The following is a 26,850-nucleotide window of genomic DNA, read 5'->3' as shown; positions in this document are numbered from 1 at the left end:
CAAAAAGAAGTTTGGGAATATTACAGCAAGGAAAGGCACTGAACAAATGTTTGCCAGGAATAACTTCTTGGGTGCCCTTGTCTCTGTGTTATCTGGTGGTGCCTCTGGAGGAATGCTGTTCCTGGAGCAGCAGAAGGTCACAGTGACACGTGTTGGGCTGCCAGTGCTGCCTGCCTTGCTCCAGCCTGGCAGCCCTTGCAGGGTGCTGCCTGAGGGGTCCTTTTTGTTCAATAGCTCAGTGACAGCAGGGGGGCTCCTGTGGCACAGGAAACTTTGAAAGTGTTTAAGGATCTTGTGGTGAGTGAAGCACCACCCTCTGTGGACTCTATGGACTGGAATTGGTTCAGGGATCAGAGGCTATCAGGTTGGAATGGGCCTTTAAACATCATCCAGTGGTGATGGTGATCCACCCCTGCCATGGCAGGGACACCTTCCCCTATCCCAGATTACTCCAAGCCCTGTCCAACCTGGCCTTGGACACTTCCAGGGATGAAACAGCCAGGAATTCCTAATTCCCACTATCCCATCCATCCCTGCCCTCTGGCAGTGGGAGCCATTCCCTGTGTCCTGTCCCTCCATCCCTTGTCCCCAGTCCCTCTGCAGCTCTCCTGGAGCCCCTTCAGGCCCTGCAAGGGCTCTGAGCTCTCCCTGGAGCCTTCTCCTCTCCAGGTGAGCACCCCCAGCTCTCCCAGCCTGGCTCCAGCCCTGGAGCCTCCTCTGGGCTCTCTCCAGCAGCTCCAGGTGCTGCTGGTGCTGTGTCCCCAGGGCTGGGGCAGCTCTGCAGGTGGGGTCTCACCTGGGCACAGGGACAGAATCCCCCTCAGCCCAGGGCATGGAGGTTCCTGGGTGCCAGAGCACATGGCCAGGGCTGTTCATCCACCAGTATTCCCAGTTCCTGCCTTGCAGGGCTCTCCCAGTGTGTCCATCCCCAGCAGCTTGGGCAGCACTGGCCTGAGTCCCTTGAGGTATTTGGGCTGTGAGTCCCTCGGGTGCTGGGGCTGCCACAAGGCTTCAATCCTGCCTTGTTATTTGGGACAGGAGCCCTGGGAGCTCTCAGCACTGAGGAGGTTTATTCCCCTGCTGGGTGGAAGGAGCTGGGGTAGGAGTTCAGGGTGCCAAGGGCAGCTGGTGCCATTCCCCATGTCCCAGCAGGGAGGGGACTGCAGGGACAGTGGCACATGTGCAACCACGAGGGCACAGCCTGAGCTGCCAAGGCCTGAGCTGGCTGTGGGTCAGCTGAGGGCACTGTTTACATCCTGTAATTAACAGCAGGAGTTAATCACCGGGGCTGGCACGCCCCCAGACGCTGGGCTGGAGTCACAGTGTCTGCTGTGGCAGTTGGATCCCTGTCCCAGAGGTGACAGCAGGCCAGAAGCAGAGATGTGTCAGCTTGGGATGTTGGTGCTAATTTATCCTCCTCCCCTGCCCAGTGTGTGCCTGCAGCACATAAATCACCGTCTTTATAAATTAACTTCTTCCTCTTTTTGGCCTCTTGGAGAACCTGCTTTGTTTTGGGGTTTTTTGTTTTTTGGGGTTTGGTTTTTTGTTTTGTTTTTTTTTTTTATAGAACATGTTGAGATGTTTGGGTTTGGAGAGACCTTAAAGCTCATCCATTTCCATGGTCAGACACCTTCTACCATCCCAGGTTGCTCTAAGCCCCATCCAGCCTGGCCTTGGACACTTCCAGGGATCCAGGGGCAGTCACAGCTTCTCTGGGCACCCTGTGCCAGGGCCTCACCACCCTCACAGGGAAGAATTTCTTCTGATTATGAACCTCTGGGGCAGATTAAGGAGAACTTAGCAAAGGCAGAGCCTTGAACACAGCATTTCTGGTCCTTGGTGGGACACAGAACTGCTCACAGAAGGCCAACTTGAGACTTTTGGTGGTTTCACACTATTTCATTGACTCTTGGAAACTTTTGGTGGGTTTCACACTATTTCATTGACTCTTGGAAACTTGGGTGTCCTAATTATTGTCCAGTGCAAGTGAAAATCTAATATTTGGCTGGTGAGTGTTCTGGAATATGCTGGAGGGATTAAAGTGGCAAAACAGGGAATGTTTGTGCTGTGTTGGTTCCCCACTACCACTGTCTCTTGTTAGTGAATGCTGCTCTTGTTGGGGCTGCAGAAAAAGGTCATTGGTCCTCCTTGGTTTAATGAAAATTTCAGAGGGTGGAACGAGTCTGTCTCAGAAGGATGCAGAAAGGGAAATGGGGATGGTGACTTAAAATCTCCTCTTCCACTGTGTCCACAGCACAGCATCTTGCTCTAAGCTATGTGAAAAGACTTTAACTCTGAGTCTAACAAGGCTAAAAGCAGAGAGGAACAAAATCCAGCTTTCTTAGTAGATGCAGAAGTGACCTTCTTGTTAAAACCTGAGGCAGTTCAGATTCCTAAAACTGCCAGGTCTATAAGAGACACAGTTAATTAACATTGCAGCAGATATGCTGGGGAGTTAATTTCCATCCTTATCTCCCTCAAAATGTTATGGAAGGGTTGATGTGCCTTTGTCTCCCAAGTGGTGAAGGGAGATCAATGTCTTCTCCCAGGGTAACAAATAATAGAACGAGAGGAAACAGCCTCAAGTTCTTCCAGGGGAGGTTTAGGTTGGAGATGAGAAAAATATTTTTCATGGAAAAGGTTGTCCAGTCCTGGCACAGGCTGTGGGGAGTCCCAAAGGCAGCCCATGTGCATTAGTGCCTGAATTCAAATACAGCCAATGTAGCAGTAACAATCCTTTGGAAAAAGCTGGGAAAAGATCCCAGCTGAGTTTTGGGGAATTTGGAGAAAAGGAAGGATGGTTATGAAGCCTTTTTTCCCTGAGAACTGGTCACATTCTCTGGCTGAAAGAAAGTCTAGGGATGATATGGAAGAAGAGGCAAGGGCCCAGCCTTTTGAGGCACATTGTGATGAGCTTGTGGCTCCTATTTCCAGCTCCATTTTTGAATCTGATGGGTTGGAATTCCTGAAATCCTCAGTCAGAGTCCTGGAGAACTCTGCCTTCAGTCAAAGCTCTGCCCTCAGTTATGGAGAGAAGCTTGAGGACACGTCCAGGGCAGAATGACCCAAAGCTTCGGGCAGTGCTTTGTCCAGCAGGCACTAAATTTCCTGTGGCACAAAAATTGCTGTGTCTTCCCTGGAGCAACAATTGCCACGTTTTCATGGAGCAGGATCAGGGTGATCTTGGCTTTGCCTCCCTCCCTGGCTGCTTTGAGCTGTCCTGTTGTGCTCCTCTGTCAGGTGGTGGTGCTGCAAGAAAAGAACTTTTTTGGGGGTGATTGGGGTGTGATTGTCTCTACTTCTTCCTCAGTGGATCTCCCACCACCTCCTTAGAAATGGAGGCACCGAACATGGAACACTTTTTTCCCTCCTCCCATTCTTTATATGTAAGTTGGGTGTCTTAAACTCTTCAACCCAAAGAAAATCCACATGGAGTTAAATTTCTTCACTTCCCAAATGTCTGCTGGGACAGATCTCCTTGAGACACCTGCAAGCATCACAAAGCCGGGGGCTTAAAGTGCTTGGGGACTCCAGCCTGGAGCTGAGAGCTCCCTCCCTCTTGGGTTGTGTAGGAAATGTGTTCATGGGTTAGGCAGGAAGTTCACCTGGGAAGAAAACAGGTTTGGAAGTCTCTCCCACATCCCAGTTACTTGTCTAAACCCTCAGGCTGTTTATAGTCTGGTTTTGGTGGGAAATATTAGATGTTTTATTTAATATTCCAGCTCTTTTTTTCTGTAGGGTGAAGGAGTTTTTTGTAATCTGCATCCCATAGAGCTGAAGGAAGTTTCCCTGCCTGCAGTTGTACAGAAAAGGCAAGAACAAGGCAGTTATTCAGGAGGTGTTGGAATGTTCCAAACCCTAGGGAGAGGCCAGAGGGAAGTGAGGAATCACCTGGCAGGGTGTGCTTTGGGTGTCTTCATAGGTGGTGATGAGCAGGATTTCTTGGATGTTTGGGAAGCTGGAAGAAACCCAAATGCTATCTGTGTGTTTCTGGTTTATTTAAACATCAAAATTATACCACACATGCTTCCAGAGCCCAGGGTATGGCAGCTGTGAATGGTGGAAGAGAATGTTAAAGCCTTGTGGTGATTCACCTGCTCTCCTTTAGGATAAATCAAATCTTTCCTTAATCAGTGCTGATAAACAGACTGCAAATTGAAATGATCTTATTCCTTATAATGTTTTTCTTTGAATTTTTGATTTTCTTGCAGTACAATCCCTGAACAGCCTTTAAATCTGAACAACATTTTTCTGCTCCATGCTCCTGTGGTGCTGATAATTCTTCTCTTCTTGTCATTCTTTCATCCCTGGGTATTTATGTGTGTACAAACAGAGAACAACAATTCTGACTTGCCATCCCAGGGCTCTGTGACCATTTCAAACATAAACTCAGCTTACATCTCAGTTCTGCCTTTCCACATTATAAATTACCAGCATTTATTGGTCTTTTGACATACAGGTTTCCTAAGGGAAAAGGAGGAGACTGGCTGAACAAAGCCTTCTCTATAATCTGAGTTTGCAGCAGGCTTTGGACTGAAATTGAAATTCCCAGCCAGTGCAGCAAGGATTTTATGGCTCTATCTATAATTTCATTTATGCCAAGAGGAGGTTTGGGGGATGCTGGATCCTACACCTTAGACTGCATCATTAAAAGATGAAGGTGTATGATATATTACAGGAATTTTATGATGAAAACTCAATGTTTTTATGGAAATCCATCACTGGGGACAGTTTCAGAGCCATGTAGTAATTTGGGTTGGAAGGGACCTTAAAGACCATGGCCTTCCATCCACCCCCTAGCATGGGCAGGGACACCTTCCACTAATCCAGGCTGCTCCAAGGTTGGGGCGACACTGATGGCTCCTGTTCTGGGCTGCTTTTATTGTCACCTTGTGCTGCCACAGCTCAGTGCTTTAATAAAAACCTTTTGCAGTGACACATCTTGAACTCTCTGCCCTAAGCTGGGGGTTAGCCTGGCCAGCTCCTGTCCTGTGTGAGATCAGATGAGTATTTTGGCACCTGAGGGAGAGGAAGACTTCTCATGGCTTCTGAAGATCACTCTGGTTTTGGGAGGGCACAGAAAGCTTGACCCTTCTGAGATGGAGGGGACTGGGTGAATCTTTCCACTGGTTCCAGTTGGGATCAGGAGCTGGGCTGACTGGGCTCCAGCCTGCTGGGATGAGGAGTAGCTGAGGACAGGATTTTCCAGCAGGGGATCAGTGGCTCCTGGGCAGGCAGCTCATGAAGCTGTGGCTGAGAGCTCGGATAATAAAACTGGGAATCCTCCTCTGCTCGAGGGGCTGCTGAGCCCAACTTCCTCCCCTCTGGAATTCCCCTTCCCCTGGGACAGTGGATGGCCCTCATGGAGATCTTGGCTTTCCATGCAGCTGGCACTGCATCAGCCCAATGTGTCCGTGGCTTTGTCCCTGTCCCCTTCCCACCTTGGGGACTGGCTTGGAGGGAAGGGGTTTTTTTTGTGGGAAGGTTCCAGCCCTCCCAGCTCCCTGGAGGATGGTGCTGCTGAGCTCTGGGGGTTGTGGCCTTGTTGCCCGGGCAGAGGGATGGTGGCCTTCACCTTGCAGATGAGGCATGGCTTGGGGACAGGAGCAGTTTTGGCAGGGCTCCTGCTCCTCTCCTGTGCCTGCAGAGCAGCAGTAGCAGCTGCCTCGTGCCCTCTCCCAGTCAGGAGGGAGAAGTAGGTCAGAATTTGCATTCTTTGCCCAGATTCTCCACATAACTTGAACGTTTTTTCCCTTTTTTTTTTTTTTCCCTCTTTTAAACTCCTTGTTCCTGTGCCTGCGTGTGTTCCTCGGGCTCCCCTGAATCAGAGGGTGAAGGCTCAAATTCAGATGTATAATTGGTCTTTAATATCAGCCTTCCTTTCAAAAACACTTCTGGGAGACTCCTCACATGCTGACAGACCAATCCCAGCATGTAAAACTCTGAAAGAAATGCTTGGGGCAGCGTCTTCATTTTTGGCTGCTGTGTTGTCTGGATCGGGAGTTGAATTTTCTCCTGTAATTTCTTGTTTTGCATGACAAGAGCGAGTAATTGGGGTGAAATCATCTGTGCTGCAGACTGGGATGGTGAGATTTCTTTTCAGTGCTTCTCTGTATGGGTTTTTTTGGGGTTGATTTTTTTCTGTTTTGCAATGTCCTGATTGGGTGGGGGAGGAGAGATGGAGCACATGAAGGATTGTGGCAACCAGAGAAGCATCCAAGCGTTGCTGGAGGGCAGGCAAGGAAGATTTTGGTGTGGTTTTGTGCACTGTGAGAAAAAAGAGCTTTGATTTGATGGGACAGGAAAGCTGTGGCTGCCCCTGGATCCCTGGAAGTGCCCAAGGTTGGACACTGGGGCTTGGAGCAGCCTGGGACAGTGGAAGGTGTCCCTGCCATGGCAGGGGTGGGGCTGGATGAGCTTTAAGATCTCTCCCAACCCAAACAATTCTGTGATGATTCATGTGTGATTCAGCATCTCTGGCAGATTTTTCAGTAATCTGGCAAAGAAAAAAAAGTGAATGTAACATCCTGAGATGGGGTGGTTTTCCAGAGGGTGATGGCGAGACAGACCTGCTGCACGATTCTGGTCTTTCTCCATCTGTGGAGGTGATTTTTGTGGTTAAATCCTCCAGAGGCTTCATGTGCATCATTGTCAGTCTGAAATGAAGCAAATTGTGTGGTCTGAAGGCAGGTAGATGGTAAAAGGGACAGAACTGCTGTGACACAATTGTTATTTTAATGCTTTTTCACTATATTTTTAAAGTCATATTTTAAAAGTATTTTTAAATACTTCACTGAGATTTTGCTTTGTGTTTCTTGTAACAAGTCTGTGTTTTTAGCCAAAAACTCTCTTTTCCCAAGGAGATTTCAGGCTGTTTCTGCTGTGTCTGCTTCGGGCTGGTGGAGCTGCCACCTGGATCTGTCTGAGGCTTGTGCAAAGAGCAGGAATTGTCATGTCTGCTCCCACTGTGCCCCCTTCAGCTGCCAAAAGGTGTCAGCAGCTCTGAGAGGGCTCTGCTCAGGGAGGATCTTTTGGGAGCTGAGCTTTTCCCCGTTCTGCCTTTGCTGTTTGATCTCTTTCCTTGGGGCTTTGGTGTGTTCAAGCCTTGGCAGTCAGAAGGCTGAGTAGAAGTAAACAGAAGGTCGAGTCTTTTTCAAGCTAAATCCAAATCTTTGGGCTTAACTTTTGAGTTAAATCCTACTTTTAAGTTGGATGAACTTTATTGGAGGGTAGATTTGGGAGCTGCAGTGAAATCACTTTTGGTTTCTTTGTTCCCTTCTGTACCTGCTGTTTGCATTAAGCCCATGGATGTCCTGCTGTTCCCCTTGGATTTTAGGCTGTAATATTCTTCCTCCATTGTGTACTCCTGCTTTCAGCTACCAAAAGGGGGAATTGAGTGTTGTTTTTGGAAATGTGGAGTGTGGCTGGAATCCCTGGATCATGCTGTGGTCAGACCAGAGTGCTGCAAAGCTCTGGTTACCCTTCACTCAACATTCCTGTCTCCATAAAGAGCTTTCTTGGGCTGTGCTGACCTGTTCTTCACCTCCAGGTGAGGTTTAAGTAAACCAGTTTATCCTCTGGCTTAAACTAAATCTTAAACTAAACCTGCCGTCCTCTGCCTGGATCTGGAATCTCCTCTCTGTGGGTGACAGCAGGCAGAAGGCTTGGGCTGCTCTGTGGTGAAGCCTTGGCCACTTTGTGAGCAGAATTCCAAAGCCCCACAAGATGAAAATACACCATGAAGCCTTTTCTGTCTCTAGGAGCTGATTTTAGCAGGAAATCAATGGGAACTTTGGCTTCCTTGTACAATCTTGTCTTGTAAGTCAGGGGATGATGAATGGGTATCAGCTCGGCTCCTGCCAGGCAATAACTGGAGATCCTTTGGACTAATAAACTGCACTGTAACTTAAAACAAAAATTCAGGCTTGTCAGAATACAGAATACAGAAATGGGGATGATCCTGAAAATGACTCTTGGCTGCCAAGCTAAAAATAAAGAGCTCAGTAGTGAGAAACTCTTGGGGAGTGTGTTTGCCCCATAAAGAAGGAGAAAAGCTGCTGACAGCTCTGGTTTGGGGAGTGCAGTGCCTCAGCCTCCACAGCTGGTACAAAGCATGAATGTGAATTAAAAAAATGAAATGAAAAATGAAAATCAGCTGGGATTGGCTGGTGGGTGTTGGCACTGGCTCTGCTGGAGCTGATCCTGTACCTGCTCGGGGTTTTTTTGGGTTTTTTGGGTTTTTTTTTTTTTCTGTTTGAGGTGGTGAAATGGTTTATGTTTTCTTTTGGGGCAAAAAAGATGATGTGGTTGGCTCTTCAACATGATATGAGTCAGTAGTGAAACACTTCTGGTGATTTGTTGTCTCCTTTGTGCTCTGCTCGTTCCTCCAGTAATGTCCCTGGGTTTTGGCAGAGGCTTGGAGCTGAAGCTCTGAGGTTGTTTTTGTTTGTGTATTTTGCTCATCCTAAAGTGATGTCAATAACAGGAGGAAGTTCTGAAAATTAGAGAGATTGGCTCTTTCAAGATGCTTAAGTTTGTAGCCACTTAGCTCACTCCTCTTAAAAATAGTGATAATGAAAAAATATAAATAAAAATATGAATATAATCCTCAATCTCCACCTTTCCTTCTCTCCTTATCTTGACGAAGAATCCCATTACTCTGCATCTTGTCCTCTTCCTGAAGTCTCTGACCAGGGAACAGGAGCTGGGGAAGCTGAGGTGAAAGCTGCTGCCACAGGGTTGGGGTTTCCCAGCTGAGGGTCAGCCCAGCTCTTTTGATCCTACTACAGAATAAAGGAAAAGTGTTTCCCTGGCATCACCACTGGCTGTTCCTGTCTGAAAGCTGAGCAGCCTTTTCTCTTTGGAAACTTTCCCAGAGATCAACCTGGAGCCTGTGGTTTCTGGAGTGGAGAGACTAAACCAGGGCTGGAAGCTTTAAAAACGTTCGTGGAATGGTTTGGGTTGGAAGGGAGCTTCAGAATCATCCCATTCCACCCCTCCCATGGGTAGGGGACACCTTCCACTGTCCCAGGCTGCTCCAAGCCCTGTCCAACCTGGTCTTGGACACTTCCAAGGGGCAGCCACAGCTGCTCTGGGCACCCTGTGCCAGAGCCTCACAGGGAAGACTTCCTTCCCAATATCCCATCTAACCCTGCCCTCTGTCCTGTCCCTCCATCCCTTGTCCCCAGTCCCTCTCCAGCTCTCCTGGAGCCCCTTTAGGCCCTGCAAGGGCTCTGAGCTCTCCCTGGAGCATCTCCATGGCCTCCTCTGTACCTCTTTCCTGGCACCCACCTGTGCTGGAATTCTGGGATTTTTGGGCTGGATGAGCTTTCTCCAGCACATGGCAGGGAGCTCCCTGTGCAGGGACTTTAGGATGTGACCTCCAGCAGCTGTTCTGTGGTGTTGGCTGGATGTGGGACTGGGATCAGCCACCTTAGTTGAGGAGGGAACATTCAGAAGCTGGTGTTTAAAATGCCTCTGCTGAGCTGAAGGAGAGATTTCAGAGGAATCACGCTCCAGCCCCCACAAAACCTGAGCCACCTGTTGCAGGGAGAGACCTCTGGAGCTGGGGTGAGCTGTGGCTTCACACCTGGGGGCTGAACAGGTGTTGGGTGGCAAAGGATGATCTGGTGTGGAGGAGGAAATGTCCTTAAGCTGTGAAGGAGCCTCTTGAGAGACAGAGCCAGACGAGACACGGAGCCGCCTCCGCGTCCTCGCTCTGCCGGCGCTCGCGAAGCCCAACAGATCTGGGGACCCAAGCGTGGGTGGGGTGTGAGGAAAGCACTTGGGTAATGTCCCTGGAATAGAAACTCAGCCCAGCTGTCTGCCAAAACACAAATGGGAAAGGTTTTTTAGGGCTTTAGTCAGTCTGCACCAACTGGCAACAAAAAAAAAAGAGAAAACTTGGAAGTTCTCAAGGGCTGGGCAGAAGGTTGGACAGCAAAAAGTCCTTTTGGGAATACCTGGAATCCAAGTGGATTTTACCAGAAATACTGGGACAGTGTGTTTGTTTTTAGCTCAGTGAACATGTTCTCACCCTCTTTAAAGTGCTGCTGAGGATGAGCCAAGCTGGGGGGTGAGGACTTGAACTGAAGTCTCACAGGCTCCTCAGAAGAAAAATGAACCTTCTTGGCAAGCAGCATGGCCCAAACCCTCAGCTTGCTGGAATATGTAAAACTCCTCAAGAAGCTGGAAGTGAATAGCCAGGATTAAAGAGGGAGAAGATGATGGCTTGCAGCAGTTTGGCCAATTGCTGGCTTGAAGGGTTTCTGCTGGAAAAAAAGATTTCCAACCTGAGCAGCCTCGCTCTGCTGGAGTTCAGATATGGGCTGTAAACCTCAGGTTGTTTGAAAACTTGAAGAAAGGCTTAGCTCCTTCACTGGAAGGAGAGGGGTAAAATACAAAATTCCTGCTTAGTCCTCTTTCCAGTCACTTCCTTACATTCCTTGAAGAAAGTGATTCCTGCTTGTAGAAAATCACAGAATAAATAGTTCAGCTTGGGAGGGAGCTCAGCACTCCAACCACCTGCTCAGGTTAGCTCAGGAATTATCTTCAGAGCAAGCTGATGGAATTGGCAGCTGGATCCTGTGGATTGCCAGAGCCTGGTGTGATGATGGATGAAGGATGTGCAGACTGACTCCAGAAGCACTGGATGGAGGATGAGTAGGAACCACCACAACCCCACTCTGTATCAAAAGAGTGTGAGCCAAGGGGTCTGAGTCTGTCTTACTTTATTTTAAAATTTTTATTTTAGTATTTTTATATTTTAGCTGGCTTTTTTTAGTATTTTTAAACTTTATTTTTACTATAGGCAATTTCCAACAGAATTCACAAAAATACACAAAATTAAATCAAGAATTGGTTGGAAAAGGTGCCTTCCAGCAGTTGCCTATTTTTCTCCCCCTTAGAGATAAAAATAGTAAAATCACTGGATTTCTTTTTATTCCTTTCCAGCCTTTTATTGATCTGGAAAGGACAGAGAGAACACAGAAAGTTTAATTCATGTCTCTCACCTGTGGGCTTAGAGCCAAGGAAGGCAACCAGTTTAACTCAGTTGCCCTTAGCTGGTACGGAGAATAAAATTACTTTTTTTTCCCATGAGTGAGGCATCTTCTGTCTCATCCCTCTTTAGGATTTATTGGTCTGAATCTTGCTGCCTTGAGGACCCATGGATTTGTTTCTTCTCAGCTTTCTTGGCTGAAGAGCTGCACTGGGCAGAGGCAGACTCTGCTTCAGGTGGTGCCTTTTCAGGAGAATCAATCACAGCCTGCCTAGGTAAATGCTGTGACCTCATGCCTCAAATTCTGAGTTTGGAAGGTGAAGAGCTTGGTTTCTGTCCCTGAACTAAGGAGTTGCAGTAAGGCTGGGGTTGGTAAAGGTCTGGCGGAGGTGCTGATCGTGCCAGGATTGAGGTCAGGGAAGAAAGTGCCTCCTTCCCCTTATGACCCTGCAGGACTCTTACATAACTGTTCTAAACCAGCTTAAGGGAGAGCTGCCATGGGCAGGAGGGGAAATAAAAAAAGCACACTAGGGAAAGGTTGCTGATAAGCCCAGAGAGCCCAAAAATAGGATCAGGCTCCAAAGGAGAACCTGCTGGAGGTAATAACCTGGAGATTGACAGAAATTCAAAGGACTCACATGAGCCCTGAGCCAGACAAACCCAATCTTGGACTCTGATCTTGATGTGAGGATACCCCAGCTGTTTATAAATTGTGTCCTGGCTGGGGAGGACAAAAAAAAACCTCCTCAAGTTCTGGCCATGCCTCAGCTAGACCAGGATGCTCCCATGCCAAGGGATGCAGGGGGAATTGGAGGCCTGGCACTGACTGCATTGAAGGAGAATGAATGTTCAGATCCAGAGGATCATGGAATGGGGTGGGCTGGAAGAGACCTTAAAACCACCCTTCCTTGAAAACTTTCATGGATTCCTCTTTTCTGTTGAAAATTATTCCTGAAACACGGACAAAGTGCTACATTGCCAGATTTGGAAACAAAAGGCTTGACTCTCCCCCCCCTTTCCAATTATTTCCCTTTTCCCCCTTCCCTATGACAGATTCACCTGGTGATTTGTTGTGCCATTTCCTTCTGCTTTCATACAGCAAAAAGATTTCTCCTATTTTCTGCACCCAGTTATACTTTGCTGGTCTGGAAATCAACATTTTTTCAGGGGAAAAAAAACCCCTCCACTTCTCTACCTTTCATTTTCTTTCTTTCCTGGCCAGCTCTTTTCCTGTGGAATTCTGGTTTATCCAGTCTGGATACTGGTGGCTTTAAACCCTGGTGTGCTCATCCAGGGAAGAGCAATTTTAAAGTTAGTTTTCAGCAATGTGTAAGAACCATTCTAGCAAAAAGAAGGGTATTGCTGATGTTCTTTTTGGTTTCCTTTGGGTTTGGGTGAGGGTTTGTTTGTTTGTTTGGGGGTTTTTTGTTTGTTTTATTGGTTGGTTGTTGGTTTGATTATGGTTTTCTTGGTTGGTTGTTGGTTTGATTGTGGTTTTGTTTGTTTGTTTTTGTTTGGTTTTGGTTTGTTTTTGTTTTTTGTTTTATTTGCCTCTAATGCTTATAAATCCTCATCCTGAAATTTCTTGCTGAAATTTCCCACTCGCAGCAATCATTTTTTAGGTGTAAATCTTTCTTGTAATTTGATGAACATCCCAACATTTTTCAGGACCTTTTCACTCTGTTTAAAACAGTGGCAGGAACTGGCTTGGCCAGCAAATTACTGAGTGTGAAGTCAATTATTCAAAGCTCTCAATGTTTTCCTACTTAACCAAAAAATATTGACTCAAGAGCAAGCTCAGTCTGGTTTCTTTGGGATTTATTTCAAATCTTTAATCTTCCCACTTCCATCCCTTCCTCTTTCCAGCTGTACTTGCTGATTAGTCTCTGACAGCAGCCTGGGCTAGAGCTGCTCTTTCTTTGGGGGGAGGTTTATTTGATCTTTTCCCACCCAGCAATAACTCTTGGAGAGCATTCCAGCTGGGCTGGAGGAGGCTGGAGCTCCAGGGAATTGCTGCCTGGGGAGGGAAGGAAAGGTGGGAGAAAGCAAGGAACAGGAACAGAGGCACTTATGCAATCACCCTGTGTTTTGGTAGGAAAATAAGCTGGAAATAAAGATATTTTGGCTGGTGGAAGGAAAAGCTGCTTGTCTCCTACCCAGACAGTAGTTGCTCTCAAGGCAGGATCTTAATCTGATGGGTGAAAACCCAGAGTGGCTTTCTGGAAGCAGGATAAAAGCCATTGAATCCTGGAAATGCTGTGTTCATGTGAAAGTTCCATGGGCTCATCTTCCTGAGAACCTCTTAAATAAATGTGTACGAGACTAATAATAATAGCAGCTTTTCTGTGAGAGTTCTGTGCTCTGGCAAGCTCTTCTCTGCTTCCCTGGGATGTGGCTGCTTTCTGGTCTGTGTTCCAGGGGGAGATGCCTGACCCACCTGGGCAGGGGGTTCTGTCTTCAGAGCAAGTGTAGCCTTAAAAAATTTGCTTTTGTCATGTTTGCTTAGGGCTGGCTCATCAAAAGATGTGCAGGAAGTCTTTTTATTCAATTCTTTGCTTGTGTGGTACTCGAAGATCTGCCCTGAGCAGTGTGCTGGTGCCATGGATGTGTTTTTAGGATGGACAGGGAAGGTCACTGTGGTGAATGGATGTGTCCTTGTGGTCAGTCTCACTGACTGAGGGATGTTTGCATAGCTGGTGTGGAGTCTGTGCTGCTGAGCACCCTGCCCTGCTCCAAATCTCTTGGATATTTGTATTATTTTTTGCTTCTTCAATGTCACAAAGCTACTTTTAAAAAAATGAACTTCTAAATAGGCCTTTTCCTAGAAAGCTTAGAGTGGTGCAGAGAAGGAGAGAGAAATGCTGTTGCATCCTGGCCTCTGGGCTCCTGTGGGATTTAGCTCCTCCAGATGTTTGGATAAACTGCTCTGGGCTGGGAGCAATTCCCACCAAAGTGCTATGGGTTAATGGACCCTTGGAGGTCTTGCCTTGAGATCATGTTCTCTGGAGCATGAGGCTGAGGTCCATAAATAATGCCCTGGATGAGAGCAGTGTTTTGAGGGATCCCAGATGGAGAGAGCTCTGTGCCAGCATCTCCAGCCCCTAGGCTCATCCTAACCCCCCCATATGGTTTTGGAGACCTTTGATATCAATCCCAGAATAGTTTGAGGGACCTTAAAGCTCTCCCAGTGCCACCCCCTGCCATGGGCAGGGACACTTTCCACCATCCCAGGTTGCTCCAAGTCCCATCCAAGCTTGAACAATTCCAAGATTGGGGCAGCCACAGCTTCTTTGGGCAGCCTGTGAGAAAACCTGGCTGTGATGTCTGCAGGTGTCCCTGTTTCACTCTAACCACAATTATTCTGAAAACCCCATTGTGCTGATAATGTGCCAATCTGGAAGAGTGTCACTGGTGCTGGGAAAAGGGCACCAGGACACAGTGAGTTAATGGTCAGAGAATCAATGCTCATCCTATTAAAAGCTCTCAAAAATGACTGAAAGCACTTGGACTAATAGGCCTTGGGTTTGCATCACTAAATGAGTTTGTGAATCCCTCATGACTGGGCCTTTCCATAAGGAAAACAAGCAAGGAGCTGATGTAACTGGCAGATGGAGTCTTGTTTTTGTGTTTTTTGTTAGAGCAGGACTCTCCAGGCAGAGCTGGAAATGTCTGTGAGCCTCCTCTGCTAACTCTGGGAGTGCCCCTGTGTCTGGAGGGGTGGGTCCCTTCCTGACCTCACCCTCTGTCCCCATCCCTCCTGTGTCAGGGTGACCTTAGCCCACATTTGGAGATGCTTTTTGGAAAGCAAGGAGCATTTCAGACTGATGCAACTCCTTGCCAGGTCAATTGAGAAAATTCCTTTCTCCTGAAAGATTTATGCTGCAGCAAACAGAGTGAAATCCTTTTGTCCTTATTCACATTCTCCTAAAGATCAACACCAGCTTTTGGCAGGATACAGGAATCCCAGTCAGGACAGGCATTCACCTGAGCTGAGTGACTCTGGAATGGGGTTGGGGTTGAAACCTGTCTCTTGTTACCCATTTGTTTCTTTGGATGCAATTTTCCTTTCCTTCATGACAGGGAAGCTCTCCTGTCTGTCTCCTTGCATTGAGCAGAGACTGATTTGTACAGAACTGGAAAAGAACCCAGTAATAACTGGGGTGAGGCTTTAGGAACACGAGGCAAACCTCTGCTTCTTTGGAACAGAAGAGGGATAAAGTGGATGTTAGCCTTCCTCTGGCAGAAATCAAGTATCTTGTGTGCCACAGGGGTGGAGGAGGGGATGGAGAGTGAATACATCTCATTTTCCAATATCATTTTTGTTTCTATGTTTTTCAAGCTATCACAAAGCTGTAGTGGAGGTGATGAAAGGCTGACTTTACTTCTTGAACCTCTCCTGGACTTCATCAGTTACCCCATGGACCTCAAAGCCCACCCAGTTTCACCCCGTGCCCTGGGCAGGGACACCTTCCACTACCCCAGGTTGCTCAGGAAAGCAAAGCAAGTTTTTCTTCTTTATTTATTTAGCTCCTCTGCTACTTGAGAACATTTATTTTCGTGAGTAATGTCTCCTGCAGCCGTATGGAAGGAATCAATCATAGGAAATAAAGAGCTTGTAATCCATTTAACTAGGACTTTCCACCTCTCATTAAGCCAGAAACATTCATGCCTAATTCTCTGGGTAGCAGTTGCACAGCAGATGTGCAGGGTATCGATTGGAAAATGACTCTTGCTGGGTTTGTTTTCCTTTTTTTTCCTTTCCCTCCCTTGCTGTTTCCATTCCAGTGCCTGCAGTGGGTGTGGAGGCACTTGGCTCCGTCTCAGATGAGCCTTCCTGGGGTTGTTGGTGCAGTTTTCTTTCCCTGCTGGCAGGAGCCAGGTTTTCAGTAGGGAATGTGTGGGACAGGCTCCTGCTCCAGCTGCTGGCACCATCCATGGGCAACTGTTGGGGGCTGTGTTTGGAAAGGGAAAACCAGGAGAGGGAGAAATGCTTGTCTGAAGAGCAAGCTGCTTCTCAGGGTGTGCATGTTCAAGCCCAGCTCTGTTTCCACTTAATTTCTCAGCAAAAACCTGCTGGTAATGGGTAAGGCTTGGTGCAGACTTCTGGTTTGCAGCTTGGTGAGGATGGCAAAGCTCCTGGATTTTGTGGAAAGGAAAAGTGTTCTTTAACCTTTTTTAGTCTTTAAACACTTTTAAATTCCTTGTTGGTGCATAGGTTTTGTTTAGCATCCAGCTGTTGTCTTCTCATTGTTCCTGTGATGGGTTTCCCTGTCTTTTTCTCACCTGGGCTCTGTGGAGCCCTGCTGATTTTTTGTCATCACCCAGACCATACCAACATCAGAGGACATTCTCTGTCTGAGGCTCTTCAGACAGAGGCTGAACATGGGGTCTTTTCCTCAAGACACTCCCTTGCCATCCCTCTTCTCCCAGTTTGGTGCTTTCCTGCCTGTCCCTTTGGGTTTGTGGCTCAGATTCCCTCCACTTTCCTGTCTTCTGCCGAGATCAACAGCCCTGTCAGGCTCCTGGTGGTGTCTCACCTCACCTTAGCTGCTATTTTAGATTTTTAGCTGTTGAACTGCTGGCTTCTTGTGCTGCTCTGAGTGTTTCTGGAATGCTGTCCCAAGGGGACTCCACCTGACATAGACTTGGAGAGGTGGAAGGGTTTGACTGTCTTTGCTAAAAATGTGATTTCACACACTTGGGGCTGCTTCACATTTCTCTTTGCTGCTTCTAAAAGCCAAGAGCCTTATTAGAATTAAAGATATGAGAAATTCACAAGTTGTTGCCCATCTCTCCAGCAGCCCCCAGAAGATGAAGCTCTTTTTATACTCAGGTTGTCAGAAATTCTTTGGCAGAGGGGACCTGAAGTGTCCCATGTTTTTCCTCATGTCCCACCTGTGCTTTCCTGCTTGGATTTACTTCAGAACCTGCTCGTGGACTCACCTGGGATTTTTGGATCTGCAGGAGATTTTGGGATTTCAGAGCTGTGCCAACACCTTGACCTGCAGGGTTGGTGCAGAAAGCAGAGATTGTGTTTAATTATTGCTCTGCCAGAAGTTTATACAGGTTTTTCCTGTGCCCTGTTCCTCTTCTTCCACCCTTTCAAAGTTGCAGGCACCCAGTCCTGCCTCACTTTGTGGAAAACATTAAGAAGCTCTGTTGCAGAGGGCGTTAGTCCGTCCTGTGCTTATTTATTTAGGGAGATTAAAGTCTAAGTTTTTCTTTTCTAATCCCTTTGAAGTATTTATCTTTTGAAGTCTGAATTTTCATTAACTGGAAGTGCACAACCCCCAAACTACACGCTGCCCTAGTTTCAAAGCTGTAATTTTTTTTTTTTATAGAAAACATTTAAGAAAAATAAACAACAGGTCAGACCCACAGGGGCTCCACATCAGCCAGACCCTATTTGGGATGTGTGTGTTTGTGTTATCCCTTCCCACTTTGGAGAATCCAAGTGGCTCTGCAGGCTCTCCCTGGGTTGGGATGTAGCCATGGATTTTTGGGATCTCAGGGATGTTCCCCTCCTGAGTGCTCTGCCAGACCAGCACATGGCCCGTAGACTTTTCTTTCATTTTTTAAATTTGTTTTTCCCTCCACTCTTATTTTCTGTCATTGAGGCAGCAGCACTCAGCTTTAAGGACAAGGCTGTTGTGCTTTCCTGCCTCAGCTCTCATCCAAAATATTCCATATGTCCATGTGCACATGGCAGAGGATGCTTTCCTGCAGTTCATCTTTTTTGCTTGTTTGCCACGGGGAAAAAAAATAGATGCTGACTGAAGTTTTGATATATATCTGGTGCTTTTGTTTGTGCAGTATTATCAGTATAAAAATGAATGTTTTCAGCCTGGAAAAAGTGAGTGGGAAACCTCTGGCCCAACCTGATTTCCAGAGTGGGGAATAACAACATGTAGGGAAGAATAACCCTGCTGGGTCGTTGCCTGGGCATCCTCCACCCCTAAAATTAATCACCTGAGGCTGTTTTCTGGCTTTGGGGTGTCCCATTCCTGCCTTGAAATGAAATCTTGGATCTTGCAAGCTGAGATGCTTTGGGTTTGTGCCAGCAAAATGTGGAAAATGGTGCTCAGTGTGTGTGTGTGTGTGTGCATCTCAATTTCCTCCCATGGGAGTGGCCAGAGCAAACAGCCCTCAGTAATAGCTTGTTATTAAACAGATGGGGATATTGACCCTCTTCCATTTCCATTTTCCACATTGGGGAAAGTGAAATTGCATTACTTTGGCTTGGATGAGTCCAGTGTATTAATAAAAAAACGTGTATGAAAACCAATGGAGAGTGCATGCAAATCCCAAGAATTTAGATAATGATTTCAGCCCTGGCTGGGCCATAGAGATTTCTCTTCCATTTTTCTTTTTTTTGTGCACAGAACTGTAGAGTTTGCTCTGGAATAGGTTAATTTTTTAGAAAGTATTTAAGGAAAATCAGGATTTTCCAGTATAATTAGGGAAACGACTGACAAGCAGCCTTACAAGCATATCAATAGGGCTAATTGATTATCAGGCATGTTCTCACCTAATTGGCATAGGGAATTATTTGCTTAACAGGGTTTTAGGCATAATTAGATTGATACAAGTTTTAGTAGAGATAGAGATGTTGAATTTACAGAGATTCTTGATAAACAGTGATCCCAGGAGTCACCAACAAGTGGAAAAACACTTCTTTTAATATGGAAATCAGCAGAATCTGCCAAGGCTCTTTTTAAAATGAGTTAACATAAAAAATTAACCTCAAATACCCCTGTATTTTTTCATGTTTATTTCTATTTGCAAGTGGGGTGAGTTTCCTTGGGCCTGAATTTTGGGAGATGGGAGCCTGTGTGCTCAGGGCTTGCTTTGGTTTTGAGCCTCTCCAGGTGTGGGGGGAGCACCTGCTTCTTCTCCTCGTTCTCCCCAGTTTCTCCTCTCTGGAACCTTGTGGAAGGCCAAGGTTTTCCATTGGATGGGTCTTCCCAGCCATGCCTTGGCAGCTGGAGATCCTGTGGGGACACCACAGGTGTCTTCCACATCTGCATGGGTGGTGGGGTTATTGGAGAAAATTGTGTGTCTGCCTCTCTCCAAATGCTCAGCTCTGCTCCGACGTCTCCTGAGGCTTCAGGATTCCATGGGCTGGTGTGGACCTGGCAGTGCTGGGCTCATGGTTGGACTCCATGACCTTAGGAGGCTTCTCCAGCCTTAATGGTGCCATGATTTCATTATTTGTAAGCCTCCATTGAAGCATCCTTGGCTGTGCTTTGGGTTTTGTTTTGGAGGTGCTGATCCAAACCCTCCTGAGCAAACTGTGGTGGGTGTTCAGAGCAGGGCTCTCCATGGTGTGGCTGGAAGGGCAGGAATGCTGCTTGGCTTTTAAAAACCACAGAATATCCTGAGCTGGAAGGGACCCACGGGGATCAGTTCCAACTCCTGTCCCTGCACAGACACCCCAAATCCCACCCTGGGAATCCCTGGGAGCTTCTGGAGCTCTGTGCCCATTCCCTGGGGAGCCTGGGCAGTGCCCAGCACCTCTGGGGAAGAACCTTTCCCTAAATCCAACCTGACCCTGCCCTGGCACAGCTCCAGCTGTTCCCTGGGTCCTGTCTCTGTCCCATAGAGCAGAGATCAGTGCCTGCCCCTCCTCTTCCTCTCATGGGGAAGCTGTACCTGCAGTGAGGTCTCCCCTCAGTCTGCTTGAAGGGGGATCAAAGGGGAGGGCTTGGGCTGCAGCAAGCCTTGGGAAAGGTTGTTGAACCTGCTCCTCTGGAGCTGCATCCCCACTATTTACTCAGAGCACTTCAGGACTTGTGCTGTTGCTCTTCCCCTCACTAAAATGAGGCCACTGAGATGCTTTAGTGATTGGTCTTGATTGCTGCCTTCCCTCTCCAGTCCAGGTTTCTGAATATTGCCCTGAGACTATAGGGATGGAGCAGTTAACCCAGAGAGACAAAAATCAAAAATTTTTAGGCCAGATCTCCCCAGAGAGCTTCACTTTTAAATGTGCAACTCCAATTCTCCCTTCTTTATTTTTTTTTTTTCCCTCCAAAGCTGTTTGGAAAGGAATAATGTGTAACCAATACCTCCACTTCAGTATCTCAGAAGTGCAGTGTGTGCTAATTAGGCATCCTGAAGCCTTTGGAAAATGCTCCCATTGTATTTCTAGATGGAATCTACCCTGCTCCCCCTTTTTGGACAAGTGAGCTGGTTATTCAGCTCTGAGACGCTCACAGCCATTGGCAGATGATGCATCTTGAAAGTCAAGGTTGAGAGCATGAGTGGGTTTGTGTTTTCTGTTTTATTTCTTTCCTGCCCCCCCCCCCCCCTCCCTCCTGGTGCACGTTGCTGGATTTGAATAATTAATGCCTGTTGTCTTGCTTCCTGTTTTCATTTCTGTATGTAATGCTAACCAGCAGTGGGCTGAATCATTCATGGGCTGCTCTCTCCCCCTCGGCAGCTGGAGATGGCATGGGAACAGTGACTGGGAGGTGCTGCAGACTTTCTGCTGCTCCCTGGACTCTGTTTCTGGAAGCAGGAGCAGTAAGTATTGAGCCCATGCTCTTGGCCAAGCCAGGCTCTCTGGGCAGATGGTATCAGTGTGGTTTCTCTCCCTGCAGCTCCTGTTACTGCTCAGGTGTCTGTGTGCATGGAGGGGAGGGTGGCTGCTGGGTTTTGTCCTTTCCCACCTGTTTTGGGCTTTGATGGATCTGGTTGTGATGCTCATGGAGAAGAGGGGAGTGATTTTAGGCTTGTTGGTTGTGCCTCATGCAATTACAATGTATTTAGGAGTGGATTTTTTTAAACTCAGGTTTTTTGGTTTTTGTTTTTTTTGGTCATTGTGCTTTTCCTGAGTTTTTGTGGAGAGCAGCCTGGAATTCTGGGCTCCCACAGTGCCTGCCTTTGCAATGAGAGGAACCAGGGTGGGAGCTTCACTTGGTGTCTTAGAGAGCCTTTTCATCTGTCTTTTCCCTTGGGCACTGCCAGGGATCCAGGGACAGCCACAGCTCCTCTGGGCACCCTGTTCCACCCTCCCAGGGAAGGAATTCTCTCCTGTCAAAGTGATCAAATGAAAAAAAAAAAAAAAAAAACCACCAGTGAAAGCTTTTGTGGATGGAGCTGGCCTGTCTGCCCTCCTGCCTTGCATGAGTAAAGCAGGAAGAGGTGGAAAGCAGGAGAGATGCTGTCCTTTGGAGAGGAATTAGTGCAGGCTTACTTGGAACAGCTACAGCCTTCTAAGCTTTCAGGGTGGGAATAAGGGCTTTGGCTGGGGAGTTGTTAATGGGCTGTGAGTGATTTTTACATCTTGCACAGAGCCCTCAGCATCTTGTACATCACTCCACAGTTGGAATCTTCAGGGCAGAGAGGGGGGTTTAGCCCAAGAGCTTTAAACAGCATCTCCAGTTTTGCACATCCTCAGTGCTTCTGTGCCATGGTGACAGGTTTTGTGGGGAGGCAGAGGGGGAGGCTCATTTCCTAGGGATGGTCTGGAAGCTGAAGATGGGGAGGCAGCTTGAGCAGGGACTGATGCTGAGCTCTATAAACAGCAAGAGGAGAGGTGGAACCCGGGCACAGGGAGGCGACCCCGACACGAGGCCATAGAGGTGGCACAGCAGCATGGGGGGGACATGAGCAGCAAACAGCTCTGCCAGGCTGGCTGTGCCTGTCCCTCTGTCCTGCCTGTCACCTCCAGGGGACGAGCAGAGCCACGTGGGGAGCTGGGCTGGCCACACATGGACCTGTGGGTTGTGCCCACCTCGTGTCAGCGCCCCGAGCAGCACGGGGAGCTCTGCTGAAAGCACAAAGCTGCCTCTGTGTCTGAGGGAGATGAGGGCACAGGGCTCTGGGGACAGCCTGGTGACAGCTCTGGAGCCACAAAAACCTCCTGCCTCTGGGATGCTGAGTCCTGATTAAAGTGTCAGAGCAAGGCCGCCCTGGGCTGTCAGCACAGAGTGTGAACGGACACAGACAGACAGGGGCTGGGAGGGGTGAGCTCTCTGTGTCCCTGCTGACATTTCCAGACTCCAGCACTGTGTCTGCACTGCCTGCAGCATCCCCTGGTGCATCAGCTGGAGTGAAAAATACAGTCAGCCCTGCTTTTGGAGGCTTCCTTCCATGGGATGTGTCAAGGAAAAGCTTTTAGGTGGCTGGTTTATCTCCCTAAGCCCAGCCATGCTTTGTGATGCCAGTGAGGGTGTTGCTGCTCAGCTGTCACAGCTTTGCCCAAGACCTGAGCCCTGGGAATCCCACCTGTAAGGAAGCAAAGTGTTTCCCCTGGAGAGGCTGGATTTTCACACCCTGCACACAGCCCTGCACTCTCAGGAAAGGGGGGCAAGCACTGTGCAAGCTCAGCTGCTGCCAAACTCCACTGCCAGCCTGCTAATGATGCACAGAGCAGCAGTATGGGGCTGTGGGTGCACACCTGGGCTGCAGGAAGCTGTGGGAAACCTGTGGTGTGGGATTAAGCACAGCATCCAGCTCTGCATCCTGTGAGTGCTTGAGAGGTTTATAAAGGGAGAGGGTAATAGCTATAGTATACATTTTGTGTATACACACTCTGTATTCCATATTCTTGGGGTTGTCCAGAAGTTTGGTCCTTGCTGGATCCCTTCCAGCTCAGGACAGTCCCTGATTCTGTGATGCCCTTTCTGCAGGAGGCGTGGAAACGTTTATTCCTCGTCTGGGACTGTTTTGCAGGCTCCCTGGGATGCTGACACTAAACTGCTTTAGCTTGGCTCAGCTTCATCTTTGTGGAGGTCTCTGAACCGATTTTCAGATTGTTCTTGCAGCAGCTCTGTTGTTTTACACTTCAGTCATTCATAGGAACCCAATCACCTGGTGCAGATCCTCATCCTGCTGCTTCTGTCCTCACGTGGCTTTCCCTGATGTACACTTTGCATTTGGTGGTGTGGGAGAAGCTGCAGGAGGAAACAAAACTTGCAAACTAATTAAACTTCTTGGTCTTGTTGAGTAATGAGTGGGAGATGTTGGCAGGGCTGGGGACAGATCTGATTCTCATCCCTGCTCTCAGTAGCCAGAGGACATGGTTTATTATTAAATTGCTTGTTAACATATTGAAATATCGCTGGGGATTTTAATTTCCTTTTTTTTTGTTGTTGTTGTTTTCTCTGCTTTGCCCCAGGGCGCTCCCAGGAGCTGATGGATTAGTGGCAGCTGGCTCTGGAGGGGCTGGAAGGAGCATGGTTAAACACCAACCCCTGCAGTACTACGAGCCCCAGCTATGTCTGTCCTGTCTGACCGGGATCTACGGCTGCCGCTGGAAACGGTACCAGCGGTCACATGATGACACCACCAAGGTGAGCAGGGGACAGCAGCTGCTGCCACCCCTTCCCTCTCATGCTGGCTTGTAGCTCTTGGTTGGAAGGATGAAAGATTTGGTTTTTTTCTTATTTATTGGCTTGGATGTTTGATGGGAGCTGTTGACCATGGCATGAGGCTGTCCCCATATGATTGATGTAGAGATGGGGACAGTGAGGTTGGTCATGGGGCTCCAGGGGATTGAAAGTGCCCAAATCTGTTTATATTGTGCTAAAGGGGAACACTTTCCTTGTGGTTTTTTACTCCTGCTGGTGCTTGCAGCACCCTTGGCTGGTTATGTAAATTGTGTTTCTGCAGAATCCCTGCCTTCGTGGTGTAGTTGCAGTGGGTCCAGAAGGGACTTGGTGATCTTGGAGGTCTTTTTCAACCCTTATGATTCTGTTCTTGATGCTGGTATTTGGCCCCAGAAGGGACTTAGTGATGTTGGAGGTCTTTTTCAACCCTTATGATCTTGTTCTTGTGTGTGACAGTGAGTTTGTAGGTAGGGGAAAAGGGCGCCCAGAGCAGCTATGGCTGGCCCTGGATCCTTGGAAGTGTCCAAGGCCAGGCTGGACAGGGCTTGGAGCAGCCTGGGACAGTGGAAGGTGTCCCTGCCCATGGCAGGGGTGGCACTGGATGATCTTTAAGGTCCCTTCCAGCCCAAACCCTTCTGGGGTTCAATGGAAGGCAACAGAAGGTGAGAGCAAGCTGGGGGTAAGTGGAAAAGCTGTTGGAGGTGACTCTTCCCTCCCCTGGATAAATACAGATTGTAGGAGCTCTGCCAGAGGGCATCCAGGCTCAACTTGCCCCTCCCCTTTTGTTATGGGCTGGGAGATGAGGTCTTGTGATGTGTTGATAAGAAAAGTGTGAAAACATTGCTGTCAAAAGCACCCTGTTACATCATCTGGGTAAAGATTTTGTTTTTCTGTTCTCCTGTGGTCCCATGTTGCCTGGGATGGCTTTTTAAAGTGTGCTTACAAGTTAAATTTGGGGCTTTTTTCCTTCTTAAATCCTGTTTCATTTGGAAGTGCTCCCAGGGGACCCTTTGGTTGCCTTGTGAATGCTTAATTTCGCTCTCCTATCGCTTGGCTCCTCTGTTCTGTTTTTAAGCCTATAACCAGGGATCTTCTTGGCTCTGGAGTGCTTTTCCCCTTGGAAAAGCAGCTGTGAGGGAGCAAACAGGGCTGTGTGGCAGATCCTGTGCCAGAAATGCTCCTGGTTGTGAATTGCAGCCGTTGTTGGTGGCGCAGCTTGGCCAGGAGCTCCCCTGTGGATTGGAAAGTCACGCCTTGAGTTTGTGCAGACTAAAAACAAATTTCCTTTTGCAAAGTAGGAATGTTGATGCTGTTTTCCCTCTGCTTTCAGCTTGGTCTGGGTGACCACTTCAAGCCAGCAGAATATTGTAGTTCTTAGCAAAAAAATTACAGAAAAGTTGCCACAAATTTTTCAGTGAAATCTGCCTCTGCTTGTGTTACCAAAAAATATCAGCGGCAGCTTTCCAAGTCTGCTTGGGATTTCCATTGCCTTTTGCTAGTGCTGGAAAGGAATTCATTGTGTTTAAAGGTAGCTGATCCAGGCTTTAAAATATGTTCAGTGTGAGCTGGTCTTTTTAAAGTCTTTGTGAGGCCTCAACTTCCACTTTGGTAAAAGAGAGATGGAGACAGCAGCCAGGAGTAGGAGAAGAAAGCCTAAAATGAGCTGCAGGGTGTGTTATCTGCTTTCTTGTTAAAACATCAAACTCCCCAGAATAAAAGGCTTTCATCCAAATTTGGATCACGACCCAACTCGCCTCCATGATATCTTCAGCTGATGCCTGTGAATGTTTGTTGTCTGAATTGTGCTGCACCTCAACAGCCAGAATTTTAATGATTCCTCTCTTTTTCCTTCAAATGTATGTACATCAAGCTTCCTACTCCACGTTAAAAAATTACATGAAAATGAGAATTTTAATTGGACACCTGAGTTCTAGGGATATTTTTGAGAGGTAGCTTGCTGGAATTTTCATTATCCTTTGCTTTTCTCTGACCTTTGAGAATGAAGAGAGGGGCTGGAGGCACACAACCAATATACTCTGATCTCCTTTTAAAATTTTGAACATTTGCAAAATTCCTTTTTTCTATTGTGGGCCCTCAGCTTTAATGGCAAGATCCTCTTACACTTTTTTTAAAATGTTTTTTTAAATGACAGACACATGAAGGTGGAGAAATGGTCTTGCTGAGATTCAGATCATTATAATCTCTGTAGCTGGTGTGAGGAAGGAATTTCTGATCTAACCACAGCTTGTTCATCACATATTCAACCAAGGATATGATGAAGTCAGTGCATGGAAGCTCTTTTTTTTTTTAATTATTGCTTCCAAACCTCTGTTGTTTGTACACAGCAATTATCATCCTGGTGGATGATATTGGGAGAGGGGACAAAAATTCCCTCCCAAAAGAAATAGCAATGATAATTTTTAAATCTATCCGGTAAAAAGAAGCCACTTTTATTGACTGTCTGGGCTGAGCTATCAAACATGGTCTTTCTCTCTAACACAAATCTCCTAATCCTCTTCTTAATTGCAAGTTGTCTGAACTGTGAGGATGTGGGAGGGGAAATATCCAGTAAAGCCTCTCCCTACCTTTATCTGCTGCTGCTCATGTAGCTGCAGATCTATAAATGATATATCAACCCCTTCCTTCCTATGAATTGGGCAGTCCCTGTCAGGATTCATGCCCTTCAAGTGAAATGTGTGTGATTCCAGATAGTCCATTTGCTTAAATGCATCACATGACCTCCAGCTGAGGCTTCTGATGGCTTTTTGGGGTCCTTTTGTGCAGAGATAAGTGAAGAGCTGTGATCCATCAGCATAATGAATTGCAGGGCTGTGTCTGGGCTGTGTGTATTAATTCACTCTCTGGTGAAATGCTCTTGTAATTCCCGCTTGGCCAGAGCTGTGAAATGACCTGAACAGATGATCTAAGCCACGGGCTTTGGAGCTGGGACTTTGTCAGGGCTGATTCCCAAATGGCCAGAGGTCACTGGTCACAGAAATTGCTTGCTTTGCTGCAGTCTGCTATTAGAGGATGGCTTCATTTGCCCTTTTCTGTGAGTTTTTCAATTTGTGAGGGTTTCAGACCACAGGCCTGAAGGCACAGGAGCTCTTGAGGGAGAGGGGCTCTTTCAAGGTTGTTTGATTTGAGGCTGGGCACTGAAGCATTGGATGTGAGCAGTGACTCAGAGCTGAGTCCCCATGAATGGATGTGTCCAATCATGTTGGCTTGACGGGCTAAATGCAGGGAAATCCAGTCGTCCCCTCAAATATCAATGTGTTTTTTCCTTATTGTTCCTGAGGGTGCCCCCTCATTAGAGGGGTCTGGACTAGATGATCTTTAAAGGTCTTTTTCAACTCAAACTATTCTATGATTCTATTTTTTTTTCCTCCATGATGCTTGGAAATGAAAGCAAAACCAGGCTGTGTTTAGGGTTTTCTGCATCACTTAAACATCTTGTAAAATTCACCTTTGAGCCCTTTACTTTACAGGGAGGTTGTGAGAGGTGGATGATTGTCCAGG

General features: G+C 47.4%; 1 protein-coding gene across 4 annotated transcripts in view; it reads left to right on the top strand.

Moving 5' to 3' along the window:
- GDPD5 (glycerophosphodiester phosphodiesterase domain containing 5) overlaps positions 1-26,850 on the top strand; it is a 101,973-nt gene that overhangs the window by 19,233 nt on the left and 55,890 nt on the right. For 3 of the 4 annotated variants that reach the window (XM_036404243.2, XM_036404247.2, XM_054518629.1), the window contains exon 2: positions 23,121-23,295. In XM_036404243.2, coding sequence (XP_036260136.1) covers positions 23,179-23,295 — 117 coding nt within the window. In that variant the 5' untranslated portion in view covers positions 23,121-23,178. Of the gene's footprint in view, positions 1-20,438; positions 20,522-23,120; positions 23,296-26,850 lie in introns of all 4 variants that reach the window. The other variant, XM_036404244.2, reaches the window with a different exon arrangement.

This window comes from Molothrus ater, chromosome 2 (genome assembly GCF_012460135.2).
Source record: "Molothrus ater isolate BHLD 08-10-18 breed brown headed cowbird chromosome 2, BPBGC_Mater_1.1, whole genome shotgun sequence".
Classification (NCBI taxonomy): Eukaryota; Metazoa; Chordata; class Aves; order Passeriformes; family Icteridae; genus Molothrus; species Molothrus ater.
The sequence above is the reverse complement of the archived record's forward strand: the minus strand, read 5'-3'. Positions and strand labels throughout refer to the sequence as shown.